Source organism: Parambassis ranga, chromosome 24 (assembly GCF_900634625.1).
Source record: "Parambassis ranga chromosome 24, fParRan2.1, whole genome shotgun sequence".
In the NCBI taxonomy this organism is placed as follows: domain Eukaryota; kingdom Metazoa; phylum Chordata; class Actinopteri; family Ambassidae; genus Parambassis; species Parambassis ranga.
In genome coordinates, this window is record NC_041043.1 from 8,837,760 (window position 1) to 8,865,593 (window position 27,834).

Below are 27,834 nucleotides of genomic sequence, written 5' to 3' on the forward strand. Positions count from 1 at the left end.
TTGAAAAAAAATCAGAATGAAAAGTTGGTTCAATCATAGAGCAATTGCAACATTTATTGAAGTGTTGGCTTTCTTGTATTGATTTTTCAACACATTACAAAAATACATATATGTTCAAAACAGCAGATGTGTACTGTTCTGAAATTACTTTTTTTTTCCACAATGATGCACTCCCCCCTCCCCGAAAAAAGAACAAGGAAACTATTTTGTACAAAGAGTGTAAGTGAAATTTGTGAAAAGTGAAATATGAAAAATGTATTTAAAATTACAGTTGTAAGTGCCATCACAAGACCTTCAACCAACCATGAGGGAAAAACAGCAAAAACATAATGTCCATGAATGTTTTGTAAAATTGATTTAGAAAAGCTCAAACTTTTTTGTGGTTCCCCTGCTGAAGGTTCTTCCTTTAGGTTCAATATCCTCTTTTTTTAAGCATTTTGTTTTACATCCACGAAGGATAGCTTCACCAAACCAACAACAGGAAACTCATTCCAAAAAAAAAAAGAAAGAAAGAAAAAGAAGTCAATAATGGCACCACTGCTTCTGTGAAAAAAAAATAATAATCTGGCATGAATCTGCAATATTACATTTAAAAAATAGTCCATACAGTGACAAGTAATCATACAGAAACATATTCATGTAGATAAAATCCCTCCACCAGGATAATCATACAAAAACTGCTATGGCATTCAAATCATTTTTGAGAAAGAACATTGGAGAAAACAATACTTTATTATCATTTAAACACTTACACAGAGCATTTCATTAATGGCATACTTCAACACTGTAAACATATTGTAAGACTGAATGTCCATGTGTCATTTGGATCTGTTTGTTGTCATATTTCATAGCTGTATGGCTCTCTGTGGCCTGACTCAGAGCTGAGTTCTCAGGGATTTAATGTTCACTTGCAACAGGACCTTGATTTTTGCACTCATGCATCAACATGTGTAAGCAAGCTGAAAGTACCTCTTCAGCCAATCTCGCTTTTCATGTTTATTCACTCAAATATATTGAACTACATGAGAACTGAATAGCTTATGGAGAGCTCTTGTGACCTCAACATCATTTCCTTTCTAAAGATCGCACATAAAAAAAAAGAAAAAGAGAAGGAATTTGCATTCAAGGTACACTATGTTTCTTTTTTTTCTGTCAAAACAAAGTGGCACTGATAAAAACCTTACAATAGGCCGAAATAGCAGGTCAAACCTTCAAGTGAAGATGATTTTGATGATTGAGAAATGCTGCATTAAAATGAAAGATCTCAATCTCTTTTCATGTGGCTTTGCTGCCTCCCCTCTCTCTCACACTCGCTCTGTCTCACTCCGATGGTCTGTTATAAGATGTGGGCAGTAGATGTGCATTTGGGTGCAAAAAAAATACACTTTTCATATGCTTCCAATTTCATTTGAATGACTATTCTCCCTGGTCAAGGTCTTGCTCTCTCTCTCTCCATTTCTTTCTCACACTTCTTCATTTCTCTTTCATTTCTGCTATAAGAATAGCCCCTACTCAAGGTCGCCCGGCCATCCCCTAGAGCAGCTGTGCTCAAAATTATCATAACTCATATAACATTTTTTTTTTTTTGTGCACCAGATTCATTTCAGGATGAACGATGCAGAAAATAAAAACCGTAATCCCCAAAAGACACGAACATGCACACTGTCTCAAAATCTGTTACTGGGTGTTAAACCCATATCACTTTGTGAGGCGAATGAACAGGCTTCCTTTTAAAAAGCCGCTCTAATGCATGAATCTGAGCTAGTGAACTGTGAAAAGACGCCGTCGGAGAGAGAGGCTTAGAGCACACTGCAGAGAGAAGAACACACGCTAACATGTATTGATATGAATTTCATTTGGAACCATTTTGTGGTGGTAGTGGTGTAGTGGGGGGACACAGGAAGTCAGCCTGGGTCAGAAAGAGAAGAAGACTGAGCAGCCACACCACACACACACACCAAAAAAGAGAGAGATGGAGAGTTAGAAAGCAATGTAACTGTTGAAGTAGCTTTCGTTTGACTTTTGAACAAGCACATGTGGTGGGGGGGGGGGGGGTGGGGGGGGGGGGTAATCAAATGGTCTGATATTGATGAGCAATAATAAATGGTAGTTACGTTTTAGCATATACTGTGGATTATGCAAGCAGCTGGTCTTTTGATTGTTTAGTTTTAGGCCATCTTACAGTCAGGGCTACATATTTAAAAAAAAAAGACTATATTTACAAACCATAAACAGGACTGTTCTCCTTCTCACATTACTCACAAGTAGTCTTAACTTATTAAGCATATTAAATATGGTGGTTTAATCCTACATTGGGAATGTACTGAGCATCAGTTAAGGGTATCTCCATTAAGTGCAACCTTTATTTACGTCCTTACCGGCACAGGGGACGGCAATACAGTAACTGCATTTTGAAATTATTCACATGCCAATGTTTAAAAAGGACAAACTTCCCTGAATAAATTAATAGTAGGTCTTACCAGGTCTCTAAGAGATAAATGTTGGATTTCTAAAATCCAGCATGATGTTTTGTTTTTAATCTTTTTTTTGTCAGGCTAACATTCAGTGCTTTCAGGCCTGTGAGGGAATGGATTGTAGTCCGCTGCTGCAGTAAATATAGAAAACATTTTTTATTTTTTTTATTTTAAAAGCTAACTGCTTCACAAAAATGTACTCACACATGATTCCTTAAAGGAAGAAAAGAAAAAAAAAAGAAAATTTGTTTTAAGGGTTATCGCATTTTAGAAAACAAATGTTTTTTTTTTTTAGCACATTTCAAAACTAACTCCATATGAAATCCCACAAAGATGTACCTGCACATGCCAAATATCATTACAAAAATCCAATAAATACAGAAATTATTGCACAGTAGAAAGGCTCCATGGAATCCTAACTGATAAAATCCTCAGACAGTTTGCCAAGAAACACCGAGTTGGGCATTCCAGACAAGTTGTCCCTAAAGTTTCCCTTTGTTTATATTCTCAGGTGGCAGTTTCTGTGACAAGAAAAAAAAAGATGAACATCAATCTCATTTTTTAAGAGATTATCCAGCCAATCCCCATTGCTGAAGAAGTGGTTTTTAGGGATTTTGTGTGTGCATGTGTATGTGTGTGTTTTACGCATGTGTGTTAGAGTGTGTGTGTGTGTGTGTGTGTACACTGTATAACTAATAGTCGCTGGTTTAACCTCTGTCCGCTTGCTCCAATTTGACCTCACTGGCCATCAAATGTTCGCCATGCCATTTCTTCATGTGTTTCTCCAGTGTGCTGTAGACACTGAAGGGCATGTGGCAGATGTCGCAGCGGTACACCTCCTTCCCGAATTGCCCATGGGTCTTCATGTGGCGCGTCAGCTTGGAGCTCTGGGCGCATGCGTAGCTGCACAGGTCGCATTTGTAGGGCCGCTCCCCTGTGTGGCTGCGTCGGTGCACCGTCAGGTTGCTGCAGTTCTTGAACACCTTGCCGCAGAACTCGCAGGTGTCATTCCTCCTCTCTTTGGAGCTTGGAGGCCTGCCGGGTCCAGGTCCCCGCAGGAGGTGAGGAGTGCTGCTGCCACTCCGCCCTGAGGCACTTCCACCTTCCATCAGGTCCCCAGGCGGGGTGGAAAAGCGGAGGCTTCCCGTCTCTGAAGAGGAGTGCTCAGAGGAGGTGCCGAACGGTGACTGACGGGAATCAGTGAATCCCAAGAAAGGTTCTCTGATGAAGTGGCGTGAAGCAGCATAGCCAGCCAGGAGCTGAGAGTAGACGTTTTCGGGGGAGATAAGGGGTATGGTTTGGGGAAGCTCCAGCTGCTCCTTCTCGATTTTGATCCTCTTGTTATTGGAAGGGCTTGGGCTGGTGATAGGAGTGGGCCGACGCTGGAATAAACCAGGAAATGACTCTGCTTCAGACACACTGATCCTGCCGTTCATCATGGGCCTCTGGTCTTCCTGCTCATCTCGATCCCTGCCCTGTTCCCTCTCATTCTCTTTTTGTCTGTCTTCACCCCTCTCTCCACCGTCTCCATTAGGTTGTCTCTCCAAGCTTCTTTTGTTAGGGTTAAGTCTAAGGTGATTGTCCAGATGGTTGTATGGGTGCATGATGCCCACCCCACCGCTGTCACTTATTCTATCTCCGCTCAGGGACTTTTCTTCAGGAGACTGTCTTGGGCCATTTTCCCTATTCTGGCTGAACTCCTGAGAGTCCTCACTTAAGTTGGAATCTGGTCGACTTCCATTCCTTAGTTCTTCCTCCTCCTCCTCTTCCTCCTCCTCTTCTTCCTCCTCTTCCTCTTCCTCCTCCTCAATGTCCATTCCTATTCCCCTCACATCTCCATCCCTATTTTTTTCTTCTCCATCTTCTCCCTCTCCTCTACTCCCATGGTCTGGGGAGCCAGACATGGTCCCAGACTTGTTGTGCATATGTGTTTTCATGTGCCTTTTAAGCTTGCTGGCCTGGGAACAGGCGTGATCACATAGATGACACTTGTACGGTCTCTCTCCTGTGTGACTGCGTCTGTGGACGATCAGGTTACTCTGGAACTTAAAAATTTTGCCGCAGAACTCACAGGATTTGAGTTTCCCCGGGGTCTGGCTCTGGCTCTGTCCCTGCGTGTCTGGGGGGCTTGCAGACCCATGGCCCCCCTGAGAAGTGGGTGGTTGAGGGACGTAGTTGAGAAATGCTGGGGGCTTGCCACCAGCCTGGAACAGCGTGGGACTTAGCAGGCGGTGCATGGGTGGCACACGGTTGGGAGAGAGAGGAGGTGTGGGCCCACCATTATTAGTTGTGTTGCCTGCCAATTCCCTCAGTCGACGGGAGAAGTCCATGGAAGGAGGCTCCATGGGGGTCATTCGCATCACCCTCTCAAAGGCACTGGGGTGCTGTGACAGCAGCCCCATTTCCTCTGGGCCCAGCCGCTCTAGAGGTGGTCTAGGAGGAGGCGGAGGGCTGACAAAGGGCGGTGTTGCAGGCAGCCGGGTCTCCATGTATCCTGGAGGAGGGGGGTGTTCCCTGAGCAGGGGTGCAGCCATGCGGAGGAGGTGGAATGGGTTACTTGCGTCACCGAGGAAGGTAGGGAGAGGGGAGCGTGGCAAAGCATCTGCTCCTAGAGGTGGAGGCAGAGCCATGCGGGGAGTGAGCGAGCAGTTGATGGGGTGGTTGTCTAGGTAGATGCGGATGCCATGAGTGTGCTGGGCATGCTGAAGCAGGAACCAGGCACTGGTAAAGGTCTCCTTACAGGTAGTACAGATGTAGCTGGATGGCTCATCTTTATCTGTGGGACAAGAGAAAAAAACAGCCATCAGTGTAACATCCAAAGTCACAAAGAATATGCCAAAATTTAAACTTTACAATGTCTCTCTGTGTGTATGAACAGGTGTGTGAAAATAGGTAGCACCTCTACATTTGCTTTTTTGTGTCTATGTGCTTCATGTGTTTCTATGTGCAAAGTATACACACAGAGAGGATGTGTGTGTCTGCAGGCAAATGTAGGTGGCAGGTACTGCCCTTAGGCCACAACACATTATGCTAATTCTAATGTCAGCTAGGCTTTAATATACAGATCCATCTCGTCTACTCTGTCATTTCCATATGGAGATGAGGGGGGGGCAGGGGGCAGCTGTGGAAAAAAAAAGAAACACACCAATGGGAGAAAAACGGAAATATGGGAGGCAGGGGCTGGAGTTGCAGTGAGGAGGTGAGATGTGACATCAAAAAAAAGAGAGACATTCAAAAGGAGAGACTGGAGAGGTGATGGAAACGTGTAAACAGGAAAGACCCCGCTGGAGTGAACGCAGCATCCACATTAAATAAAGCTATACGTCACTGATGTAATAAAGAGTACAGTAAAGTGATCTGTTGTGGCTCTACACACACACAGAACTGTGCGTCACACACTGACAAATTGCCCCTTTAAATGGTGTGACTTAATAATGCCAAATGAATCTATCAGTCACTGTGGCATGGCCCTGTCAGCTTGCCTGACTCATAAAAGGAGCCTTGGTAAGGATTCATCTAATTCAACACAGGCACTGAAGAGGCATTTCCACAGTCTTGTGTTTGCTTGCAAGGCATCTGCATCTACTTTATCATCAGCGGCTACCGCAAGTGGAGTCAAGTTGGTACGGTGGTCCCATAGCTTGAAGCCCAGAGGGGCAAAAACGAAGACGGGGGTAGTTTCTTCTTTGCTCAAAAGTTTTTTATGCGATCAAGAAAAGAGTCGTTAAGATGGCTGACAGCCTGGAAGCCACTCTTTGCTATGGAATGTAAGACACATGCAGACACCGATACATACACAGGAATATTTTCTTTACTCCCTTTCCTCTCTTTTGCTGTACACCTAAATACACCCACAAATACATGCACACACACACTTGCGCTGAACAGATGAGGGAAAGCTGAGGTTGGATCAGTGTCTAGTACAGGAAGCTGATTTGGCGGTGTGATTGGTTTGGCTTTCCCCAGGGGAGACAGGGTCAGAAAAAGTTAATGAGGGGCTCATTTACTGATTCTGTCTGTTTTTCTCTGCTATTAGAGGGGCTCTGGTGTAGCCGTCGCTCTCACTGTTTGTGTGGGGTTGGGACGCGAGTCTTGCTACAAAAATGTGTGTGCGCGAACATGTGTGCGGCATGTGACATGTATGTGGATGTATTTTTGTGCTCATATGTGTACGTCTGTGCACGCACGTGTGTATATGTGTGGGGCGAGTGGCGGGCTGCCTGCCCGTGTTTAGTTTGGCTAAGCTTCACACGGCCGCTTGGCAGCAGAGAGCTGGACAGCTTAACAGCTTGGACGGGGAGAAGAGAGCGAGAGAGGGAAGGAAAGAAGAGGAGGAGAGGGGGTAAGAAGAGAGGTGGAGGGACTTTAAGGGCCAGACGTGCTTGGGTACACACGCATGCATGTTAAAACACACATACACACTATTTACATTAGTCCCTCTGGGCCAAGTCGGGTCTATAGATTTGAAGGCTGTGTAATCTCATCAACACACAAGAATCAATATTAAATGAAGATATGAGATTGGGAGACAGATTAATATTCTCTTGATTTTTTTTCCAAAGTGTACTTTTCATTTTACACACATGGCCTCTAGCTACCCAATGAAATAGCACCTTACCCCCCCCCCCCACCACCACCACCACCACCACCACCACTACAGCAACACATTTGCATCTTGTCATATCTTACAGCCGTGCCATATGCTGTTAAAGGAAGCGTGGCAGCTAATAGAGTGGCAGCTGATGGCTGCTGCCTAATGACGGCCAAAGACAAATTTCATCAACTACTTAAACAAGCAAGCAGGCGGAGGGAGGAGAAAGAACAGAGCAATAAGATAAAAGAATCAAAAGAAGATAGATAGATAGATAGATAGATAGATAGATAGATAGATAGATAGATAGATAGATAGATAGATAGATAGATAGATAGATAGATAGATAGATAGATAGATAGATAGATAGATAGATGCACACAATCCCTCTTTATTCTTTCCTCTCTCATGCTGTGACTGTCGCTGCTCAGTGCTCCGGCCAATAAAGCCTCCATAAAGAATCACGATGGGCCGTGTCATGCTTCAGTTTGTGGTAATTACAGTCGTCTGCCTGACACACAGGCAGGGACCCCTCCACCCCTGACTGCCAAGGTCAACTACCAGTTAGAATAGTTACATTCTCCTCTCCACGCAGTCACTGATGCTGGACTTAATCGCCCAATTTACTCCGGCACACCATATACACACAGTCACACAATCCTAACACACACACACACATATATACTTCCACTGTGCGTGCGAATGAGACTGAGATGAGAGGTTAAATGGAATGGATTCACAGCAGGATTCTCTAATATGCTACACTGCATTTTGCTGCTTTTTGCCATTTTGCCTGCACTACCACTATTTGTAAATGTTATAGTGTAATGAGATTCACCTACAAAAGACTATTGGTTATTTTTCTGCCCAGGTGTTCACTCCAGCAGACTTTCCCATGAAACAGAGGAACACAATACAAAACTGAGACCAGCTTAGGAGGGCAGCTCTTTGTCCTGTGTAACAAAACGAGGGCTAAGGGCCAGGAGGCCTGGAGGAAGTTATTAAAACATTGGCACATGCATGGAGCTGAGGTGGGCCAGTAATAATGCTCTCCTTCTCTCCTGGGTTATTTTTTTTTTTTTTTACTAAACCACGGGGCCAATTAACCCAGTCTTCAGGGACTAAGATCTGAGCTTTACATCAGATTTTATTCTTTCCAGATTGCCTTTTATAGCCATTATTTTGCCTTAAAAAGTACAAACAAAATGCCAGTGAATGAAGGGGAGCCATGGTATTGACTGTTTGCATGTGGCCAGTGTAGAAATGTTGGTGTGATGCTGGTCTGAGGTTGGCAGGGTTGGCGTAGATACCAGGCGTAAACTGCAGACATGTGGATTTGTGTTTAATTTAGGAATTCACATATGCCATCCTTCCAGCCGCCAGCCTGAGTCTGAATTATATTTCGAAAGCAAGCCCCCCCCCCCCCCCCCCCCCCCCCCCCCCCCCCCTCCATTTATGTTACACTTGCATTTTGGGACCTTTATCAGATGCACTAATCCAGAGGGACTTATAATAAGACCACAAAAGAATAAGAGAATTCCACAGGCTCAGTCTTCAACAAGATGGGCAAATGGAAGCTCCTCAGCTGACAGTGAACAGTGAGTGCATGATAATGAATGCTCACTGATGCCAAATTAACTCTCACAAAGCTCTGGGAAAAATAAATCATAACTGAAAATAAGTAGTGATTAAGTGTTAGCCCCCCACCTCCACTAAAGCAGTGCATCCATGAATGGAGAAGGCTCAGAAAAAAAGGCCAGTGTAGGTTGTGGTCGTTAAAAAGGAGATGGCAGCAGAGGATGTACTGTAGTCATGTGTGTATGCTTATGTGTGTATGTATGTGTGCATGTGTGCATGTCTGCTCTGCAGCTTTCTTGGAGTTCAGATTCGCTGTACTGCTCCAACATTCCATCAAGGGCGACAGAACGCCACAGCGACAGATTTGCATACAGAACAAAGCCGCCCGCAGGCTAGGCCACTGGGACACAAACCTGCCCCTGCACCCCCCTACTTTCCTCTGCGCACACAAACACTGTCTGAACACACACACACACATGCACACACCAGCACGAGCCCTGGGAGTACGCAAGTGTGCACCTGTCAGGGGTTAGCTGACACCTCTGCTGCTGGCAAAGCAGCTCCTCATTAGCATGGCTGTGATCTAGGGGTCCCCAGGGGTCCCAGCCTCCTCACCTCACCCCCTGCACCACCCTCACACCTCTGCTCCTCTCCTCCGCCTCTCACCTCGCCCATCCATCCCTCCTGCTCTTCCTAGTCCTCCTACTCCTCCTTCTTCTTCTGCGCTCCACTCCCCTTTGCTCTGATGGCTTGTTTGTCATGAAGGGGGTCTAATCAGGACACACAGGGCCACGCAGATCAACTGAGTGTGTATGTGTGTTTCACAGAGGATGGGGGGTGCGGACAGTGAACTACAGTACTGTCACACACATGTAGTAAAAAAAAGAGGGATATGGAGAGAAAGAAATGAGCGGAGAGACTGTGGAGGGTGGCAGTAGCAGGCAGGGGGTAAGGCTCTCACACAGTGTGACTGGCTCCATGCTAACTCAAACCAGCTTTGGCCTGCTAACCATATACATCTGTGTGTGTGTGTGTGTGTGTGTCTGCAGCCAATATGACCAGCTGAAATGCCTGACAGCCTGAGAGAGGATTTAAAGAAACAGTGCTTCTTTAGTTCTGGAAAATGTGTGGGATCCAGAGCTAAAAATATTTTATCTCTATCCTTTATTTATGCTTTCATTTACCTTATCTGTCTTCCTTTTCTTTCACGTACACACTAAGCACCTGTACAGGGTATCTGGGTACTCCACCCTGACCCTCATGCCTCCTGGGAAATGTGGGTCAAATGAACAATAAAAGGGATTAGGTATCTCCAACAACTTGATCACACACACACACACAGACACACACACTGAGCAAGTCCAGCTGTACAACAATGCATGACCAAAGGAGGCTCTCCTTTTGCACAACTGAGGGAGCATGTTACCACCATGAGGCAAGCTATTCCAGCTAGGGCACAGAGGACATGCTGTGAAAAATAACTGGCAAGACCTCTCTGTCAGTAAAGAGCTATGACTTTTGGCCCGAGTTCTAGGACAAAGAGGGAGCAATATAGGCAAAAAAAGAGGGAGAGAGAATGACAAGAAAAAGGGAGCTCCATAAAGTGCATTAGCTAAGCTCTCTGTGGCATTTCTCTAAGCCTGAGTCATCGCCATCAGCTCCTAACTGGTCCCAGCGCCTTGTGTGTGTGTGTGTGTGTGTGTGTGTTTGGGGATGTGCGCTCTCACACTTGTGGGGTCTGCTGTCTATCATGTGACGCTGACAAATGGATGACACTCAATCGTGCTTGTGGTTGAAAGAAGATGTAAGAGAGGAGAGCAAGATGGAGGAGAGGATTAAAGGAGAGAATAAAAGGGGTGAGGGTGGTGGGAGAATCTCAGAAAAAAAGGGAAGAAAACAGAAAAAAAATAGAATTGCAGGCTGTTCTGGGTAAAAAAAAAGAAGAGGAAGAATTGTTTTTGTTTATCACCTGCATCGCCATTTTCAGCAAAATTACATCCACTTTAATCTCTCATTCCATCTCCTACCCATTTTACCATGACACAGCAGCAGCAGCTGGGAAAACAGACAACATAAAATAAGAAAGGAAAAGAAACCATCACCATCTACAACAGTGGGGGTGAGATGAATGCAGATGCAGTGTTGCCAAATGGAATAAGGTGAAATAAAAAAAATAAAATAAAAGGTCACGCCATCAAAGACAAGCTGCTTTAACCATGATATGGAGACTGACACTGTGGTCTCACAAAATGTTTGCTTAAGGTTTTACATCCAAATGAGCAGTTATAGCCATAGGGGCCTCACAATTTGTGTTGGTAATTCAATTGCAAATAAATGCTTTTGCACCTGGATCAATAATTTGAGTGTTTTGTTTTTATTAGATTAAGTGTTATACACATACATACAGTATTCGCATCTCTATAACAAGCAGGTGTGTTTTGTGTCACACTCTATATTCTATACAATGCCTTTGTGTGTTATGTACTTATATATATGCACTCTATGTATGGCGTGTGTGAATTTGCATACATATTCCTGTGCACGCTGCCTGTGTCTTTAGTCAATGAAAGGGTGCTATATTCTTTCAGCAGTAGTAATGGCTCCCAGCTGGCTTCTGCCCATTGGAGCCGAGCAGCCAGCTCCACTTAACTAGCAGCCCACAGGAAGATACCACCATGGCCTTGAATGGCACACAAGGGCCTTCAAAACCATATCACCCCCCACCCCTCCACCCCCTATAAAACCTGCCCTTTACATGCTTTATGCAAGGTGAGTCCATTCTGGTGACTGGGAGAGAACATTTGTCATCTAATTCACTATTAATCCACACTTTTTTCCCCCAAATTAATAATTCATGTTCAAGATACTTAAGGCTATGAGAGGATAGAGTGCACAGATACAAAGCAGAGGCTGTGAGATTCACAGGAGAGAGGAGGATTGCATCGTTTGACACCAATTTGCAGAGTGTCTAATTAGCGTTAGCTTAACTGAAGCAACAAAAAGACCACAAATGTCAGAGATATTTTCTTATCTAACTATTCAATCACAAAGACGAGGCTGTGAAGCCTTTTTTGAGAAGCAGGATATGATATCTTAACGTGATCATAAAGTGAAGACGTGTCATATTTCTGTTAAATACTGGGCAGGAGGTTTAAATGGAGATGGCAAACAAGGCAAACCTGCCACATTTTACACTTTTTATGGATAAGATGAGCTGATAAAGTTTTCTTTTGAATGTAGCTCCGTGCCTAACTGAGAAAAATATTTGTACATAATCTAATGAAAAAAAACCTCCCATTGATTCATTAATCATGTGCTAAAATCTCAGATAAATCTTTAAATAATTAAAAGTGGAAACTAATCAATCAACTTTATGTGAAATCTCTCCTTTGTTGTGATTATTGTTATCCATCCATGTAACTCTCATCTTGTTGTGATCCACTGCAGGCCAGCGGCACAATGTTATTAACGTTACAACGGTCATGTCTCCAGGGGAATTCTGTTCTTTCCCTCTGCTATGGGTCCCGAAACATACTCAGGTGTGTCAAACGGTCTCTTGTCTTGCACCGTCTCTAACACGTAGCCTCGGATACTCCCGTACACACACACAGATACAGGCATGAACATAGATTCATCTCTCATCACCCAACACATATTTATGAAGTGACATGATTGGGCTGAGTCTGGCCCCAGGCCTCCCCCTGTGGGTTCTATGTGGCCTCACCCTCTCTCTCTCTCTCTCTCTCTCTCTCTCTCTTTTATTTCTTTCTTTCTTTTTCTTTATTCGTTTTCTCTCTGTCTTTCTGGCTGTTATCACGCTGATACATTTCCTGCTCCTGGCACGGCTCCTGCATAGCTTATGGTTAAAGAAAGCTTTCATCTATCCAGTGCCTCTAGGACACACACACACACACACACACACACTCACACCCACACACACACATATACAAGCGCTGGTATGGGCCAGTGCTGCCCCGCCAGACCACAGGCCCAGACAAGCTCCGCTGGCACCAATCACCCTGATAACATCTTAGGCTTTATTTCATTTTGGCTTGCTCTGTTCTGCTCGGGGAAAGACCGGCACAGAGAAGAGGGCTTTCTGGAAAAGTATGAATTACGCCAGTATACAGGGAGTGTGTAGCCCCTTAACCTTGAGCAGTTAACTCCCTCCATGTCTGCAAAGCCATCTATGGACATGACAGTGCAAGCCCTCTTTGATCAAAGACAAAGACCTGAGCTGACGCTCCTTTTCTCTTCTTGTAAACTCAGATTAAAAACAAAAACATAATGAATAAAGCCAGAGGACCACCATGACCAGTCATTTAAGGGGTTTCTTATATATATATAAAAATGTTTGTTGAGTGAACCTCACCATGTGTCATTTTCTTAGATTAAAAATGAAATTGACAAGAGCAACTTTTGCTGCCTACAGTCAAATTGCTACTGTGCATCAATATTATGTTGTTTGTACTGTTTGTAGCCCTGATTTATATTTAAGCAGAAAACCAACATAAAGGCACCTTATGTTCGTCATGCCTTTACCCATGTTCCTTCTCCCTGAGTAAATGCACAAGACAAATAAGTGGATGAAATAAGAGGAATGGTGTAAGCGTACCATGAAAGGCTTTCAATATCTCTTGTGGTGAAACAGCCTGTAAAATAAAAAAAAGGGAAAATACAGCATAAACGCTGTCTACTTATTTTCTTCTCCCACAGTCCCACCCAATCAGAACAGAACACTAATAAGATAAGAGGAAAAGGAACAACAACAGTGTGGTACAGTAGGGTTACTCCAGTCTGACCGGCTAACAAGCACCATCTCTTTTCTTTTCAAACATACTAATGGTAGACCCTTTTTCCTTCTAAAGCCAAACACTACTTCTTATTTTATATAATGGAAGAGAACACCGCTGGTCAGAAGATCCTCCTATTTCCTCACATGATATGCTGATGTCTAAGACTGCACACACATTTTGTACATGTTCACCCCAGGTGTTGCAAAACAGGTTCTCCGCTCTTGTCTTGCTCGTCTGTCTATTTATTAAACTTAAACTTAACGTACAGCTAGTTCTTTAAAAAATGTGCAACATTACTCAGCCCGGATGAAAGCACACCTGTTATCTAATGTCACCACCAGAGAGGGGAGAAGCACGGGGAAACTGAAAAAGCGCCGCAGTCAAAATACGTTGATTATAGGTATTTACACAAAGAACATAAACACATTCGCAGAGTCCCACTGACACAAGACTACTTATGGCCCGTAGCAGCGAGACCATGAAGTTTACATCAGCACTTCACTCAGATCTCCACACAAAACGCTGTGTTTGTGTTGAATACCAACGCCCCATCATCACTCTCCATGCGTAGCAGGGACGGGGTGTGAGGTTTCTAATGCCTCTTCAGTAAAGGCTGTTAAGGAGCAAAGAGTCCACACATCTGGAAGACACAGTCAGTCAGCACATGCTGAAAGTTAGCGGTGGCGCTCGCAGTCCAAATTAGTGGCGAGTTTTATTCCCCCGCTGTGGTAGGAAAATATCAAATCTGCTGCCATATGAGTGCCATAAAGTTGGCTGTGGAGTGTTTGATGCCTTCATGTGGGAGCCTTTAAGCTGTGTGTGTATGTGCGTGTGCGTGAGTGTGTTCGGTGGGAGACGCAGGCCTTAATGGGAGATGAGAGTCATTGTATGCATTCTTGCGTGCACATATGTTTTCTGTGCGTGTGTAGCTCTTATCAGTGTGTGTATATATTCCTGCATGTAAATCACTGCTTTCCTGCATACACTTGTGTGTGTGTGTGTGTGTGATGGTTGTGGCAGTGTGTATGTGCAGCTGTGCCATTTTAGCAGCTCCCTTATAGACCTAGTTGACCCTGCTGCATAGAGCAGACAGACAGACACAAGCAGAGTCAGACGGCCCCTGGGGTGGTCCTGTCTGAGGCACAGTGTTATAGGCCAACAACACTAGGGGCCCATACACAGACAGGAACACGTATACTGTAATTGTACACACACACACACACACACAGATGTGTTTGTGAAGCCAAATGCTGATATAGAAATAATTAATAATTGTTTTGCCTTTTATTGTATTTTTTTGTGTTCATGCAAAAACTTTCTTTTGCAAAACACGTTGCTTTCATTAACACAGAAATTAAGTTTGCAGTTTAATAAAAATGTGTGGTGAATTATTCATTTCACGTTCAGCATTAGGCTTCCTACAAATGGGTTTGCAGTATTTTGTTATAAAAATATACAAAAATAAATAAAATAAAGCTCAGCCAGATGAGATAAAATCATCAATCTAAAAAAAATTGTGTTCACTCTGTCCAAAAACAGACAGTGTGTGCTTCTGTTTTTTTCTTCTGACAGAGGAATAAGGAAATATTTGCCACTCACAGAAACTGACACACACTTGCACACATAAATTTAGAAAAAAAAATAGACACACATGCCTAACAGCAGACATGAGATAAATTCCCTGGCAAGCATTCAAAACACTCATGTAAGAACACATAAACGCACACAAACTGCACCAGAAGACACACTTGCAGGCACACACACACATACACACTACCTACACAGCTCCCACCATGTGACCCCTAATCACAACCCCAGAGCTTGGACATCAAATGAAGCAAGTTTTAAAAAAAATCATCAGGAGTAATTAACGCATTTTCATATGCAAATGTGATTAATGCAAAACTACAAAGTCATTATGCAAATCGACTTTTCCTTGAGCCTCTGTACAAATATTCGCCGCTCAAATCAGGGATCAGTCTCGCCATCTTTCTTTTTTTATCTCCTGCCCCTCTCCCTCTCCCTCTATCTCTCCCTCTCTCTCTCTCTCTAGTAGAGATAATACGTAAGTAGCATGTGAAGTTATTTCTAACTCACGCAGTGTGTGTTTTCATGCGATGGGCCGGGGCTATGGCATTACGCCGCCTGCCTACTGATTACTGGCTGCTTGGCACTGGAGCGAGACAGGGAAGCCGGCGTACAGGGGAAGGTATGAATATGCAAAAGCCTGATTGCTTTTCATGATTAAAGCCTATTTAATATGGAAATGAGAGCAAGCCAGGTGATTAAAGGAGCATTGGGTGGTGGGGCAAAAAAAAAACAGAAAGAAAGAAAAAAATGAGAAGAGAAACAGAGAGAGAAGAAGAAGAAGAAAGATGGTGGGGGGGGGGGGCACCTTCAAATCCGGTGAAGAGGTAAAGTGTCACAGTTATTTAGCGCCAGCAGAGTGTCAAACGTTGCAGATTTGACCTCTCTGAGCACAAAGGTCATTATCGCGTTTGATGCGTTTTTTGTAACACCACAGGTTTTTATCCTAAAACCACAACGACTCATTTAAGGTGAAAAAAAAACTCCCTCGTTGCCCATTAGATGAAGAATAAGAAACGATTTCATAGTGCTAAAATGCTCCTTTGCACACTTTCACACCTGCAGAAGTTCTCTACATGTGGGTGTGACAGTTCTAAATTGGCGGATTTCTCATTTAAATTTGCATTCAGTGTTTCAGTTTGGTTCTGTTACAAGTATCGGTGTAGCAAAGGCTAATATAGTGATGTGATTACAAAAGGGACAAGAAGGGGGGGAGATCACATTCGGCCAGAGAGAGAGAGAGAGAAAGAGAGAGAGAGATGCTGGTGGATGTCGCTGTCATTCAGATCATCTCATGAAATATTTACTCTCCATACACTGTGTGAAGGAATGAGACAGAAAGAGAGTGAGAGAGTATGTCACGATTTGACTTCGCCCGTATGTACTGGATGACTTAAAGTGCTCCAAGGGGGCCCGCCAGCCGTCCTGGGAGGAGTTCAAAGCAGGGCCAGGGTCGACTTAGTGTGGTAATGCTCCCCTAGCGACAACCTTTCGCTTGCCTGATGACACGCATCATTCTTCACAGACACTAAGCGCACACTTACACATAAACAAATTCATACAAGGTGCACACACACATCACACATACACACATATATATTAACATACTGTTTGATAAAGTCCACACATATACACACATAGTGCATGCATCAGCAAGAGAGACTGGGGGAAGAAAAAAAATCAGGGCACAGAGGGGCCATTTTTCATCTACACCTTGTGTACAAAAAAAGTATGCTTGCATATGTGTGTGTGTGTGTGTGAGTGAGAGAGTGTGTGTGTGTGTGCACCTTTTGGGGTTGAATCTGCTAGCCTTGCAGCATGCTTGCAGTTTAAGCAAGCAGGCTGACAGACAAAGAGGCCAGACAGGATGTTATAAAACACAGCCAGTTAAAATAAAAAAAAAACACACACACAATCCAGGAGTGGAGAGGGTTAAACATGTGTTGTGCATACAGCACATGCATTTCATGCATCATCAGAATGTGTTCATGGAAGTTATTTATTTATTTATTTTAACAAAATATTTGGTTGTGGTGTGCCCCTGAGTTCCTCAATGCACAATGCGCAAGCAAATGGGATATTTCCTCACTCCCAGTGTGCGTGTGTGTGTGTGTGCGCAAATGCTTCTAACACATTGGACTTAATTAGACCTAATAATGTAATCTAATTTGGTTGAAACTTGAGACCGCCTTGAGTGGCAATCTAATGTGTTGAACAAAGCTCTCCTCCTCTCTTTCATTTGGGGCTTCGAGTGCTTTCATGTCCTGTTCTCTTAGTGATAAGGCTGTCTGTCTGAATGACTAACTGACTGCTGCTCTTACAGGCTGACTCACTCACTACCTCTGCCTAACTCTCTGTTTTCCCTCTGACCATTTAACAGCCAAAATGCTAAATGACGTGTTTTCAAGTTTATTATTTCACTGTAAAATTATCAAAAGCCACATTATTAATGGTTGATAAGTAGCTATTGATTTCCAATCAATATATTTTCTAGTGGGAGAGGGGGGGAAAGAATCTTTGTTCTTTTTAATATTTTGAAATTAGCAGTGACATCCATAACTGTGCTGTCACAAATTGTTTGTGATCTCCTTCAACAGAAATCTCCCACAGTGCAAGATGGTGACCACACACACACAGACACACACAGCTGCTGGCCACACACAGAAACCGTGCATAGTATGTACTGATTTCTGCAGTGATGACAAGCGATGTCTTCACCAGCTTTTGATTCTGAAACAAACAAAATGTTCAGATTCATAATGTGAATACTTTTACAGGACATGCCGCAATGTTTTGAAAGAGCAGCCTGGTCCCTAAGAAACCTGAAAAACTGATACTTTGCAGGAACTAAAATGAACCTTTAGACCTTCGTCGCCATCGGCTTGCTTCGTGGAGTTTTAAAAAGTAAAGTCTGTGGAAAACAGAACTCCTTCTGTTGTTCTGATGTGCACATTCACACCTTTTTAAATGTGTAAATATGTATTTAAACCTGTATAACCACTGGCTTTATTTTGGATGTGTCATGGTAGAACATTTTTAAATAATTTGATTACAACTCTGATATAATAATTTAAGTCTGTCCTCGTCCACTGGTGTAACACCACAGTGACCGGTTTCCGTGTTAACTGCATAATCTTGCATGAAATTCTGGCTGGTAACTTCAACAATGCAGTCACCTCCCCACTTCTAACCAGCTCCCTCTTAGTCTGTGTAATCCTGGATAGCCTTCCCAGCTCCTGGGTGCAATGGTGACTGTCTCCTCTGATAACTTTGAATTGGTTTCCCTGCAGCGCTGGCTGTCTACAGACCTTGCACCCCCCCCTCCCACCCCTCCACCACCGTTCCACATCCCATTCCCCCCTACCCTTACCCCTCATAGCCAGATGAACGGCCTTGCTGCTTTATTAATCCCCTTCTCCTCACCGCGCATACAGATGAATTTTAATCAGCTTTCTTAACCTCTTCATATGCTGCAGGATTTCTTTACAAACGTTCAGACACGTGATGTGCACTCAGACGAAAAAAAAAACACACACACAAACACACACACACATTCTGAGGGTGGCTCCTCTATCACCTTCTTCCTCGCCTTTCACAATTGGTTTCAGCTGAAGAAGTCCTTCAGGCCTGTACTTGTGTGTGTGTCTGTTTTTTTATTCTGGTGTGTGCAGGTTACATGTGTGATGTTTTACTTAGAATGGAGCAGAACAGACGCACAGTCCAGCTCTCACTCACTCTAATAAAATAATCTCTGGCTGCATGAATCCCACCTGAAGGCCACTGCCAAAATAACAAACAGCTGGGATTCTTTAAAGAGAGCTATCTGTTTTCGGACAGGTAAGAGGAGTATGAATGCTGATCTGTGTGCACCTACATATGTGTGCGCTTAAATGCGCGTGTCTTCTAATTGAACTACACAGTAAGTTTGATTCTCTTTACCTCCTCTCTCCTGTTTAGGGCAGATCCCCTTGGCCGGCGTCAGTCTCCTCTCCTGATCCTCTTCTCCTCCTGGGGTCACCTGGATGCCCACTTCCACTGGAATGGACCCTCTACCCAGCTCCAGTGTCCTGGCCCTGGGAGAGATGGGAATGCCCATGACACCACCGGCCTCCCCTGGCTTGGAGAAGGACCCCGGTGTGCCACCAGGCCCCCGGCATAGACGGCGTTTGTGCTCAATGAAAACCAGGATATCACCCAGAGGGAAGTTGGTCTGGCATTGGCCACAGGTCAACAGATCATGCACTCCGGGTCCCAACCTCCGAGGGCTAGGGGTGGATGTCCCTGGAGATGGAGACCGCGCCCCTGAGTCATGATTGCCGTCTGCTGCAAAATATAGGAAGAGAACAGAGTCAGATGTTTGTCCTTTTTCTGTTTCTTTTTTCTTTTTTTAAAGAAAAACAAAGATACAGGTCAAGACAGCAAAGTTTAGATATTCCTGAAAACCATTAACCTGATAAAGGCCTTCCTTACCACACAAGATAATCATAACACACACAATCGTGTCACTTTCACTGCATAAAACAGCACTTCTGTAATGCTACATTGCTGAGGAAAACACCTGCACAGCTTATCTGTGAAAGATCTGCGTGGGTGGGACACAACACATAGCCCTACATGACATCTATATGTGCGTGTGTGTGTGTGTTTGTGTATCTGACAGTGTGTTTGTGTGTGTGGCCAGGATGCTATTCATCTCAGAGTGCAGGCTGGGTTTCCGGTGAGGGCCTTTGCTGCACTAAGCTGTCATAGCTAGACGGCTGCCTTCACCACGTGGGAGCCCCAGCTTGTGCAGAACAAAGTGTAGCGTAACGGAGGCCACATCCACCAATGCACGCATGTGTGTGTGTGTGTGTTCATGTTTGTGTGAATAAGACACAGAAGAAAAATAAGAGGAAGAAAAAAAAACAGTGAGGTGTGTGTGTGTGTGTGTGTGTGGATCAGGTGAGTTTGAACACTGTATTCTCCACAGACAGAAAATCTATAAAGCTCAACCTGGGGTCCTGTTAAGAGAGTAAATCTCATTCTTCACAAATCTGACACGGTCATTAATAACCATTACACATTCTTCCCCCTATCCTCCCCTATGGTGCAGAATCTGTCCCTCAGCTTAATGTCAATCCCTCATGGACAGCCTTCAGTTTTTTTTAAACACTACCCATATGCACCAGTATGAAAATGTGTCTTCTTTTTCTAAAGAGCCCAGAGGAAACCTGAAGCTCCAGAGACTCTAGGAGTGTCTGAGCGAGCGGGTGCCCAGGGAGAGGTGTTGATGCCTGGGAGAGAAGGGGCCAGCCGTCCCCTCTCTCCCAGGCATCAACACTACTTCTTTTAGCACTCCCATCTCCACTCCCCTACCCCCCTCTTTCCACTTCTTTGTCTCTCTTTTCTCTCTTTCTCCAAACATGACACCCTAATAATTGCAAAGATTAGACAAAGAGTGGTTGTGCGCTTGTTTGTGTGCGCTTGTGTCCTGGTGTGCTGTTATCAGAGCAGAGATCCTAAACTCTCTTATCACCTGATCTCTCATCTCAAACAGTCAGGGAGGCTCCGCTCCTCTAAACTACCAGTCATAACTAAACTTCTAAATTCTCCCCAATTCTTACCCATCTTTTTATTGAATTTGATCTTTTTGAATATTTCTCTGCAACTATAAATCCGCCCCCCCCCCTTCCCCCCACTCCACGCCCGAATCATCCACCCACGTATGCACACACACACACACACACGTTCCAGTCCTCTCCCTTCGCCCTGGAGTGATGATCCGATGCCAAATATCTTTTCTCTAAATGGCGATGGGTTCCTGGATGCCTGCCAAATAATTTCCATCTCATAATCTTTGGCGGCAAAGAAAGAACACAAACACATATTTACCTACAGTTCACAGCTTGTGACCATAATTCACTAGAAGCAATGTTCCAGAGTGCTCACACAAGCCATGTAAATGTGCACATATGTGCAATGCATATAAGTGGGACTGTAGCAGGGGATCTTTGCTGCTCACAACATGGCGCGCTCTCATTTCAGACTCTGAAAACAAGACAGGTGGTGTAAGACGCAGATCCTCCTGAGAAAAAGACAAGGAGCTGACAGACACCTGGGCATTTTGAACTTGAGTCTCTCCCTGTCAGAGACAAATAGAATAAAGTTTGTTTGAGTAACACGGCCTGGGGGCTTAATACAGTAAAACAGCAGGAACTAACGCAGCGACTGTGCCAGTGGAATAGAAGTCGGACATCTTCTGAAAACCGCACCCCTCTATTCAAACCCGCTCGCTCATTTTATCCTGAGGCTCACCTGTGTGAGAAAAACATATGTGCAAGAAGGAACATGGAATGCTTGTAGGAAAAAAAAACAACCTAACATGCTGAAATGGAAACACACACACATGAAAGAACAACATGCTAATGTAGCCTATCATGGTGACAGACAATGCTTAATTCCTCTGTATAAACTCCTATGTGAGAGGAACAAGCTTGATAGGTAAAGGAGCGTAGCTGACGCACTGTCAAACATGCCCTTGTTAAGAAGGTGTGATGATAGCATTGAAAAACGACTGTCTAACACAATGCCACACATACTTTATTCCTCTATTTTCTCCCTCACACATACACTGAGCTAGATTCACCCAATGACAGTCCTGCCTTATCAAGAGTGAGTTAAGTCAGGCAGCCTTAGAGCACCCCCTATCAGTTTGATGAGGAGAGAGTCAGTCACTACTACTGCTGCTGCTGCTGCACACAGCCACTGCACAATATGTACCAGATGGGAGACACAGCCAAAGACAATGGGCCTCTTTCACCAAATATTTCCATTTATGTAAAAGGTTTTAAAAAATATTCAAGTGCGTGGCCAGAAAGCACTTAATAAAGAAATAATGTTTTCAGATGATTGGAATTGTTTTATTAGCAGCTGAGGTATTTTTTTTTTAATTGCAAATGTTAAAGTCCTTTTCGTGCAGTTTGGTTACAGTCACATTGTAATTATGCTGTCAGAAGTGACATCCTATTTGTCAGACGTATATGTATATGAGCACTCTGACCTCCTGTCTGATGTTATATGTCCTACTTATCACTAATTATTCTCCTTATATGATGTTACAAACTGGACTCCTCTGTTCTTTAAGGAGAGATAGAAAGGAGAAGAGGGCAAAAATAACGCAATCCAAACAATGATCATTTGGATTTTATGACATCCCCTGAAGCCATGTCGAACAGACACGATTAAACTATTTTCCGTTAAGTCCTCACCTTACATGTCATTTTAATACCAGCTCGGCACAAACTGTTCTGCTTCTGTTAAAGGGAGAGTAAGGCCATGGGCACTAACATGACATGTCGACCTTATACAGTATGGTTCCAGACCTGTCTCCTGTTCTTTATTTTCTGCCCCCCTTTTCACTAAAAACACACACACACACAATCCTATGTGTAAACCCCACAGGGGGAAGTGGAATACGATTCACGCTGTCATTGAAAATAAATGACACCAGCAACATTGCAGATGGTTGCAATCAAAAATTCAAACGACAAGCGGCCTCGCTTAGCCTATCCCTTTTTCTCAGCTCACGATTGCCAGGGAGAGCACTGCAACAGTGTGTGTTGTGTAAGGCCAGGCCTGTGTGTTTCATTATCTTATCGCCATTTAATCCGTACCAGTCTCATTACTTATCATAAATCTTAGATTATCAGCCTGAAAAGTGAGCAAAATACAGCTCCGCAGCTGACTGAGAGTTGTCACTAGGTCGCTATAAATGAGTTGCAACCTATGAGGCATGACATTTGGAGATATAAATCAACACATTTTAGAGATATAAAATTAAAAAGAAGCTTTGTAGCAATGCAAAACTGGTTACATGTGTTCAATAATCTTGAAATGTATGAAAGAAAATCTGAGAACGAGCTGCAGTGCCTCACAGTAAATCATAAAACGCTCACCAATCATCCCCTGTGAGATTATCATCCGGTTACCACAATGTGTGTGAATATTTAGTGTGGTGTTGCAGTGTGTACGGTGGGTTTCTTCTCATCATTTGACAGACATATGGTGCGAATAAAGACGAAAACATTAACTGTTTCACAAGTAGCATGCCAATTGTAAGAGTAAACAGTCATCACGAGGTGTTTTTTTTTCCATGGCTGGATGCAGAAATGAACTCTCTGTTAATAATGCAAATATATATTATGAACAATGGAGACATGTGACCCTAAACATTTCACATCCATTTGGGAGCAACTCAAGGATATTGTATGATAGGGTCTGTCTTTGTCGTGGATGTGACTCCAAGCTGAATCCCAGGGGGGTGTTTTCTCTATAGAAGTCACAACCAGCACAAAGAATGAACTGTGAAGTGAAGGTCAAACTCAGAAGCACGCAGAATAGCTTGTTACATGTGATATGCTACAGTGTGAACATACATGTATTTTAGGAGTGTGAGTGTGCCTATACTTTCCCTGCCGCATACTTTTGCACTGAGTGTATTCATTTGTGCGTCCATCAAGATGATGTCTGGCATGGCAAGTAGATTTCTCTCACATACTGTAGCCCTCCACTAAAAGCCTGTCCAGAAATATGCTGATATTCTGGTTGTGTGAACTTCCAAGTACTGCATGACCTATACAGTAGGTCTGTGGCTGCAGGGATTAAGGCAGTGCTCACATGACTGAAAAAAAACCCTGAAATGACATGTGGTTGATATATGGTGGCACCCTGCAAGAACTTCATATTGTGTAAAGAGATACTTTGTGATTGACTCTGACAGTTTGAAACATCTGTGCTCTGCTGTGCATTATTGATGTCTGAAGTCATATTAAAATGTTATATACATATTACAAAGTTTTCTCACTTTACCGCTGTACATATGTTTAAAAAAAAACTCCTCAACGTATGTTGACTCAATCAAATTTACAGTTTAGTTTTTATCGAATGTTCCAGCCTGAACCTGGTCCTTTCCAGACCCAGGCAGTGTCACCGCTCCAGGCTACAGCAGTAGACAGCATATATCATGTGAAAGAACAGGTAGGACCAGATTCAGGCCCTCCAGATTGCCCCAGCTTCTTTTTTTTTTTTTGTCTCCAGCATCCCCACAAACTGCACTTGTTCCAATACAAGCAACAACTCTGACACCCTGCATGACTGAGCCTGAACATTTAAAAAAAATTGTTGTTTGACACTTCAGGTCAGAGATGATTAAAAAGAAAAAGACCTATTCTTTAAAAAGCTTCAGGCAAAAACAGATCAATCCTGGGGAGATTCCAACGCAGCATCACCTCGGACAAAGACAATGTAAGGCTAATCTGTCACAACTAATGATCAGGCTAATTATGCAAGGATCTGCATTCAGCACCACAGGTTCACAGCTCTAACAATTAGCTGACTGATGCGTGTCACAAATATATATATTTTAAAAAATGTGACCATGGCTGGAAGAAGCAGAGCCAAATATTTGAGAGTTAGTGCAAATTTGTCTTTGTTCTCTGAATGTTATGTTAGAGACTTTGCAATTATTTGCAGACAAACGTTAGACTAACCCATGACTGAGGTGAAGCTGTGGTTAGAGACTCTAGTTCAGTCGAAAATGCATGATGAGGGGAGGTGGAATGGACTCCACCGGTGAGAGAATACACAAATAAATATTCACAGCAGATCATTATTTGTCATCTGCCTACAAAACTGCTGAAGATGCTGCAGGCTTTCTCAATTAGAGAAAAAAACAACAACAGCAAGAGCGGCTGGAGCCAACGTTTGGATTTCACATAGCTCTTTAAAAGTGGCGTAATTATTTCAACTGTATAGAGAGAAGTCAGTGAGATTAGAGAGAGAGAGAGAGAGAGAGAGAGAGAGAGAATGGGATAAATGATTAGTCTAAATACTAAATGTGTCGGGTGGGACGGAATGCACCTAACCGTTTTCAACACAAAACAGATTGGCCAAAGATTACATCATGAACTTCTGCAATGAATTACTCAGATTAGGCCTCTATGAAATTGGATTTAGGCACAGCAGAGCGCTGGGAGATGAAGGTTAGATTGATATAATTGATTTGAAATTGGATTATAAGACTTTTTAATCATATGCACCCTCCAAAAAAAATCCTGTCACAGATTCCATCTGCGCAAATTAATCACATTTCTTTCTTTTTTTGTCGCAGCTTCAAACAAATTTTGACTTTGAAAAAATCGTATTAATAAAAGTTCCAATACTTTTTTCTACCTTGTGGGTGATGATTTCTCTTTTTTGTGCAAATTAAACTTATTTTAGTGCACAATTATTGCTATTTAATTCGATGTTAGAGTCACGATAGGCCCTTTTGTGTGTCAAAAAAAAATGATTTGTAGATTGTGTTCAAATGTGTGTGTGTGTGTGTTTGTGTGACAGACCGTGAAAGGTGAGGCATTATTTAAATACATAAATTAAAAACAAAAGTACCTCAATCAAAGTATCCATATACATCTTTGGAAACGTGCAGCTAAAATTTAATTTATTTATTTTTGAAGAAAAATTTAAACAAAAAGTGCACTTGGACGTACACGTTGCCACATGTTGCAATATCCTTGGGAATAAAAATGCTAAATTGTGTTGTTGTGTGGTGAAATGTTGCACACTCAATGCACGTCCACACACACACAGACACACAGACACAGAAGTCAGACACCCCCCTCCTTGACATCTCTTGGAGTAAAGTCCTATGAGGCTGTATGGTAAACATTTTTAAAAAGTGTAAAAACAACCTATAGAACCACTCACAGTGTTAAAATGTGTCAAAAGAAGAGAGTGTTTTTCAAGTTTATGTACAAGTGTTTCATAAAGTCCGCAATTTACTTTGCACATTTGCGCATTTAAAACACTAAAAACAATCGGCTTGTATGTCCATTAATTGCACAAATCCCCCCTTGAAAACTAATATTAATGGCAAAATAAGTATGCATTATTTAATTATTTATATGAAAAGTGAGAAGTCTTAAGAATCAAACTCACCTTGTATTGTCTCCCTGTGAGTCAACGATAAGTGCTGCGGGTTCACCTGCTTGCGGCGGGACATTGCCCCGGCATTTACTCTGGCATCGCCCGGTGAACGGCACTTGGAGTCGGCTTGGACCGTGGTGTCGGTCTTCCCTGGATCGCAGCTGACCAACTTTCCTTTCCCCCTTTTCTAATCCGTCTGCGCTTCAACACAGTCTGTGTAGCTGCAACTTTGATGCGCGTTCGGAAGGTGAACAGTCGGACCGGGAGCGCAATAAGGACAGTTTGTCCACAGTGTCCTGCAGCAGCGTCTTCGGAGGAAGCAACACCTGGATTGAGGAAGCCAAAAGTGCAGTTTTAGGAAGCAGTTGGCTATAGCGACCGTTGAGCTGATAGTGTGCGCAGGTAATGTATATTTTTTTGCAATGCGCTTTTTTTTTTTGCAGACAAAAATCCTGGGCTGCCCACCTCTGCAGCGACCGTGGTGACAGCACGGAGCACTCCACCGGTGATGGATGTTGGCTTCTATTTGGCTCCTCTCTCTCTCTCTTTTCTTAATTCTAGTGATATAATTATATCATCTGGGGTCAAATGACAGCCGTTTACTACAGGATTCCCTACTGTCCTTCCATTTCAGCAGTGGCGCGCTAAAATGACCCTTTGGCACTGACTCCTCCTGCGCGTTTTGGCATCAGCGCGCGGAACGGCAACTCTTGGCTCTGGTGGCAGAACCCTCGTTGATTGAGAGAGAGAGAGAGAGAGAGAGAGAGAGAGAGGGAGCAGGCGGGCAGACTAGACACCTCCTCCTCCTCCTTTTCTTCCAACAAGAGCTGAGGTCCAATGTTTCCCAGTTTCCTACAGTGTTGAGGCTACCTCTTGTTGACTCACACGATGAGAGATGCTCTGTCTGAGGCGACCTCGCATCTCTGTGCGTGTTCAGTCTCTTTCTCCGTGTGTGTGTGTGTGTGTGTGTGTGTGTGTGGCTGGGGGCTCGCCTCCGGTATCGAGTGGGAAAGGATTCAAGTTTAAGTGCGTCCGAGACGTTTCACGCGTCAGACACCACAGACGTGTGAAAGCGGCGGACAACACACACACACACAACAGCACACATACACGGACACTGGGGGCAACTGGCGGTGGCTCCCCTGAGCTGTGTACAGAAAGTAATTATCACTCACCAGTGGTTACTTACTTCAAACGCAGGGTCACGCTGTCTGGCTTTTTGAAGCCATAGTGTGGAGTATAACCACCTTAAAATCCGCCTTCTCACCTTAACATCTCTGTCTATTCTATTCACAAACCATCAGTCTGATTATTTTCCCCTTTCCACATGAATGTTTTCCTACACCGACACTTTCCCTTTGCCAGCAGAGTTTCCCTGTGCGTGGAAGAAAGAATGATTTTGTCACATTGATTACCTTATTGGTCAAATTTGGTTCAAATGTCACATTTAATTTGTATAATTGATACTTTTACGCATTTCATGTCATCCAATAATGCTTCTGCGCATAATTAGTATAAATATAAAGCACACATTTCTACACATTGTATGTGGGTGGGGGTAAAAAGGGGAGGGGGGCACAGCACGTTGCAGCTTTGTTGTTGGGATAATTTAAAGATGTTGTGAGGCAACAGTACCCTCTGTTGGCATAGTCAGGAGACATTAAAAAAATCTGCTTTGCAGATGGTGCCTTAACACAGCACTGATATACTTTTTATTTTTAGAAATGAAGCCTCCTTATTTTACCATTTACACAATTTAGACTCTAGGAGAGTCCTTGAAGAGCAGATCAGGTTCACTCTGAGGCAATTAATGGCACTAATGGGCAATCATTCTGCACACACTTCA

The 27,834-nt window shown here is 43.5% G+C and overlaps 1 protein-coding gene across 2 annotated transcripts; it reads right to left on the minus strand.

Moving 5' to 3' along the window:
* Positions 1 to 69: 69 nt before the first annotated feature.
* On the minus strand, positions 70 to 26,869 carry bcl11bb (BCL11 transcription factor B b). Of its 2 annotated transcripts, XM_028397220.1 has the most exons (4): positions 26,454 to 26,869; positions 26,001 to 26,314; positions 18,966 to 19,349; positions 70 to 5,250 (listed from the first exon to the last, which is right to left on the minus strand). In XM_028397220.1, exons 2-4 carry the CDS (start codon positions 26,062 to 26,064, stop codon positions 3,182 to 3,184), a joined length of 2,517 nt encoding a protein of 838 aa, XP_028253021.1. In that variant the 5' UTR covers positions 26,065 to 26,314; positions 26,454 to 26,869; the 3' UTR covers positions 70 to 3,181. The 2 variants fall into 2 exon arrangements, with proteins under 2 accessions (XP_028253021.1, XP_028253022.1); XM_028397221.1 differs by having other exon boundaries at positions 18,966 to 19,346; positions 26,001 to 26,869.
* Positions 26,870 to 27,834: the final 965 nt, after the last annotated feature.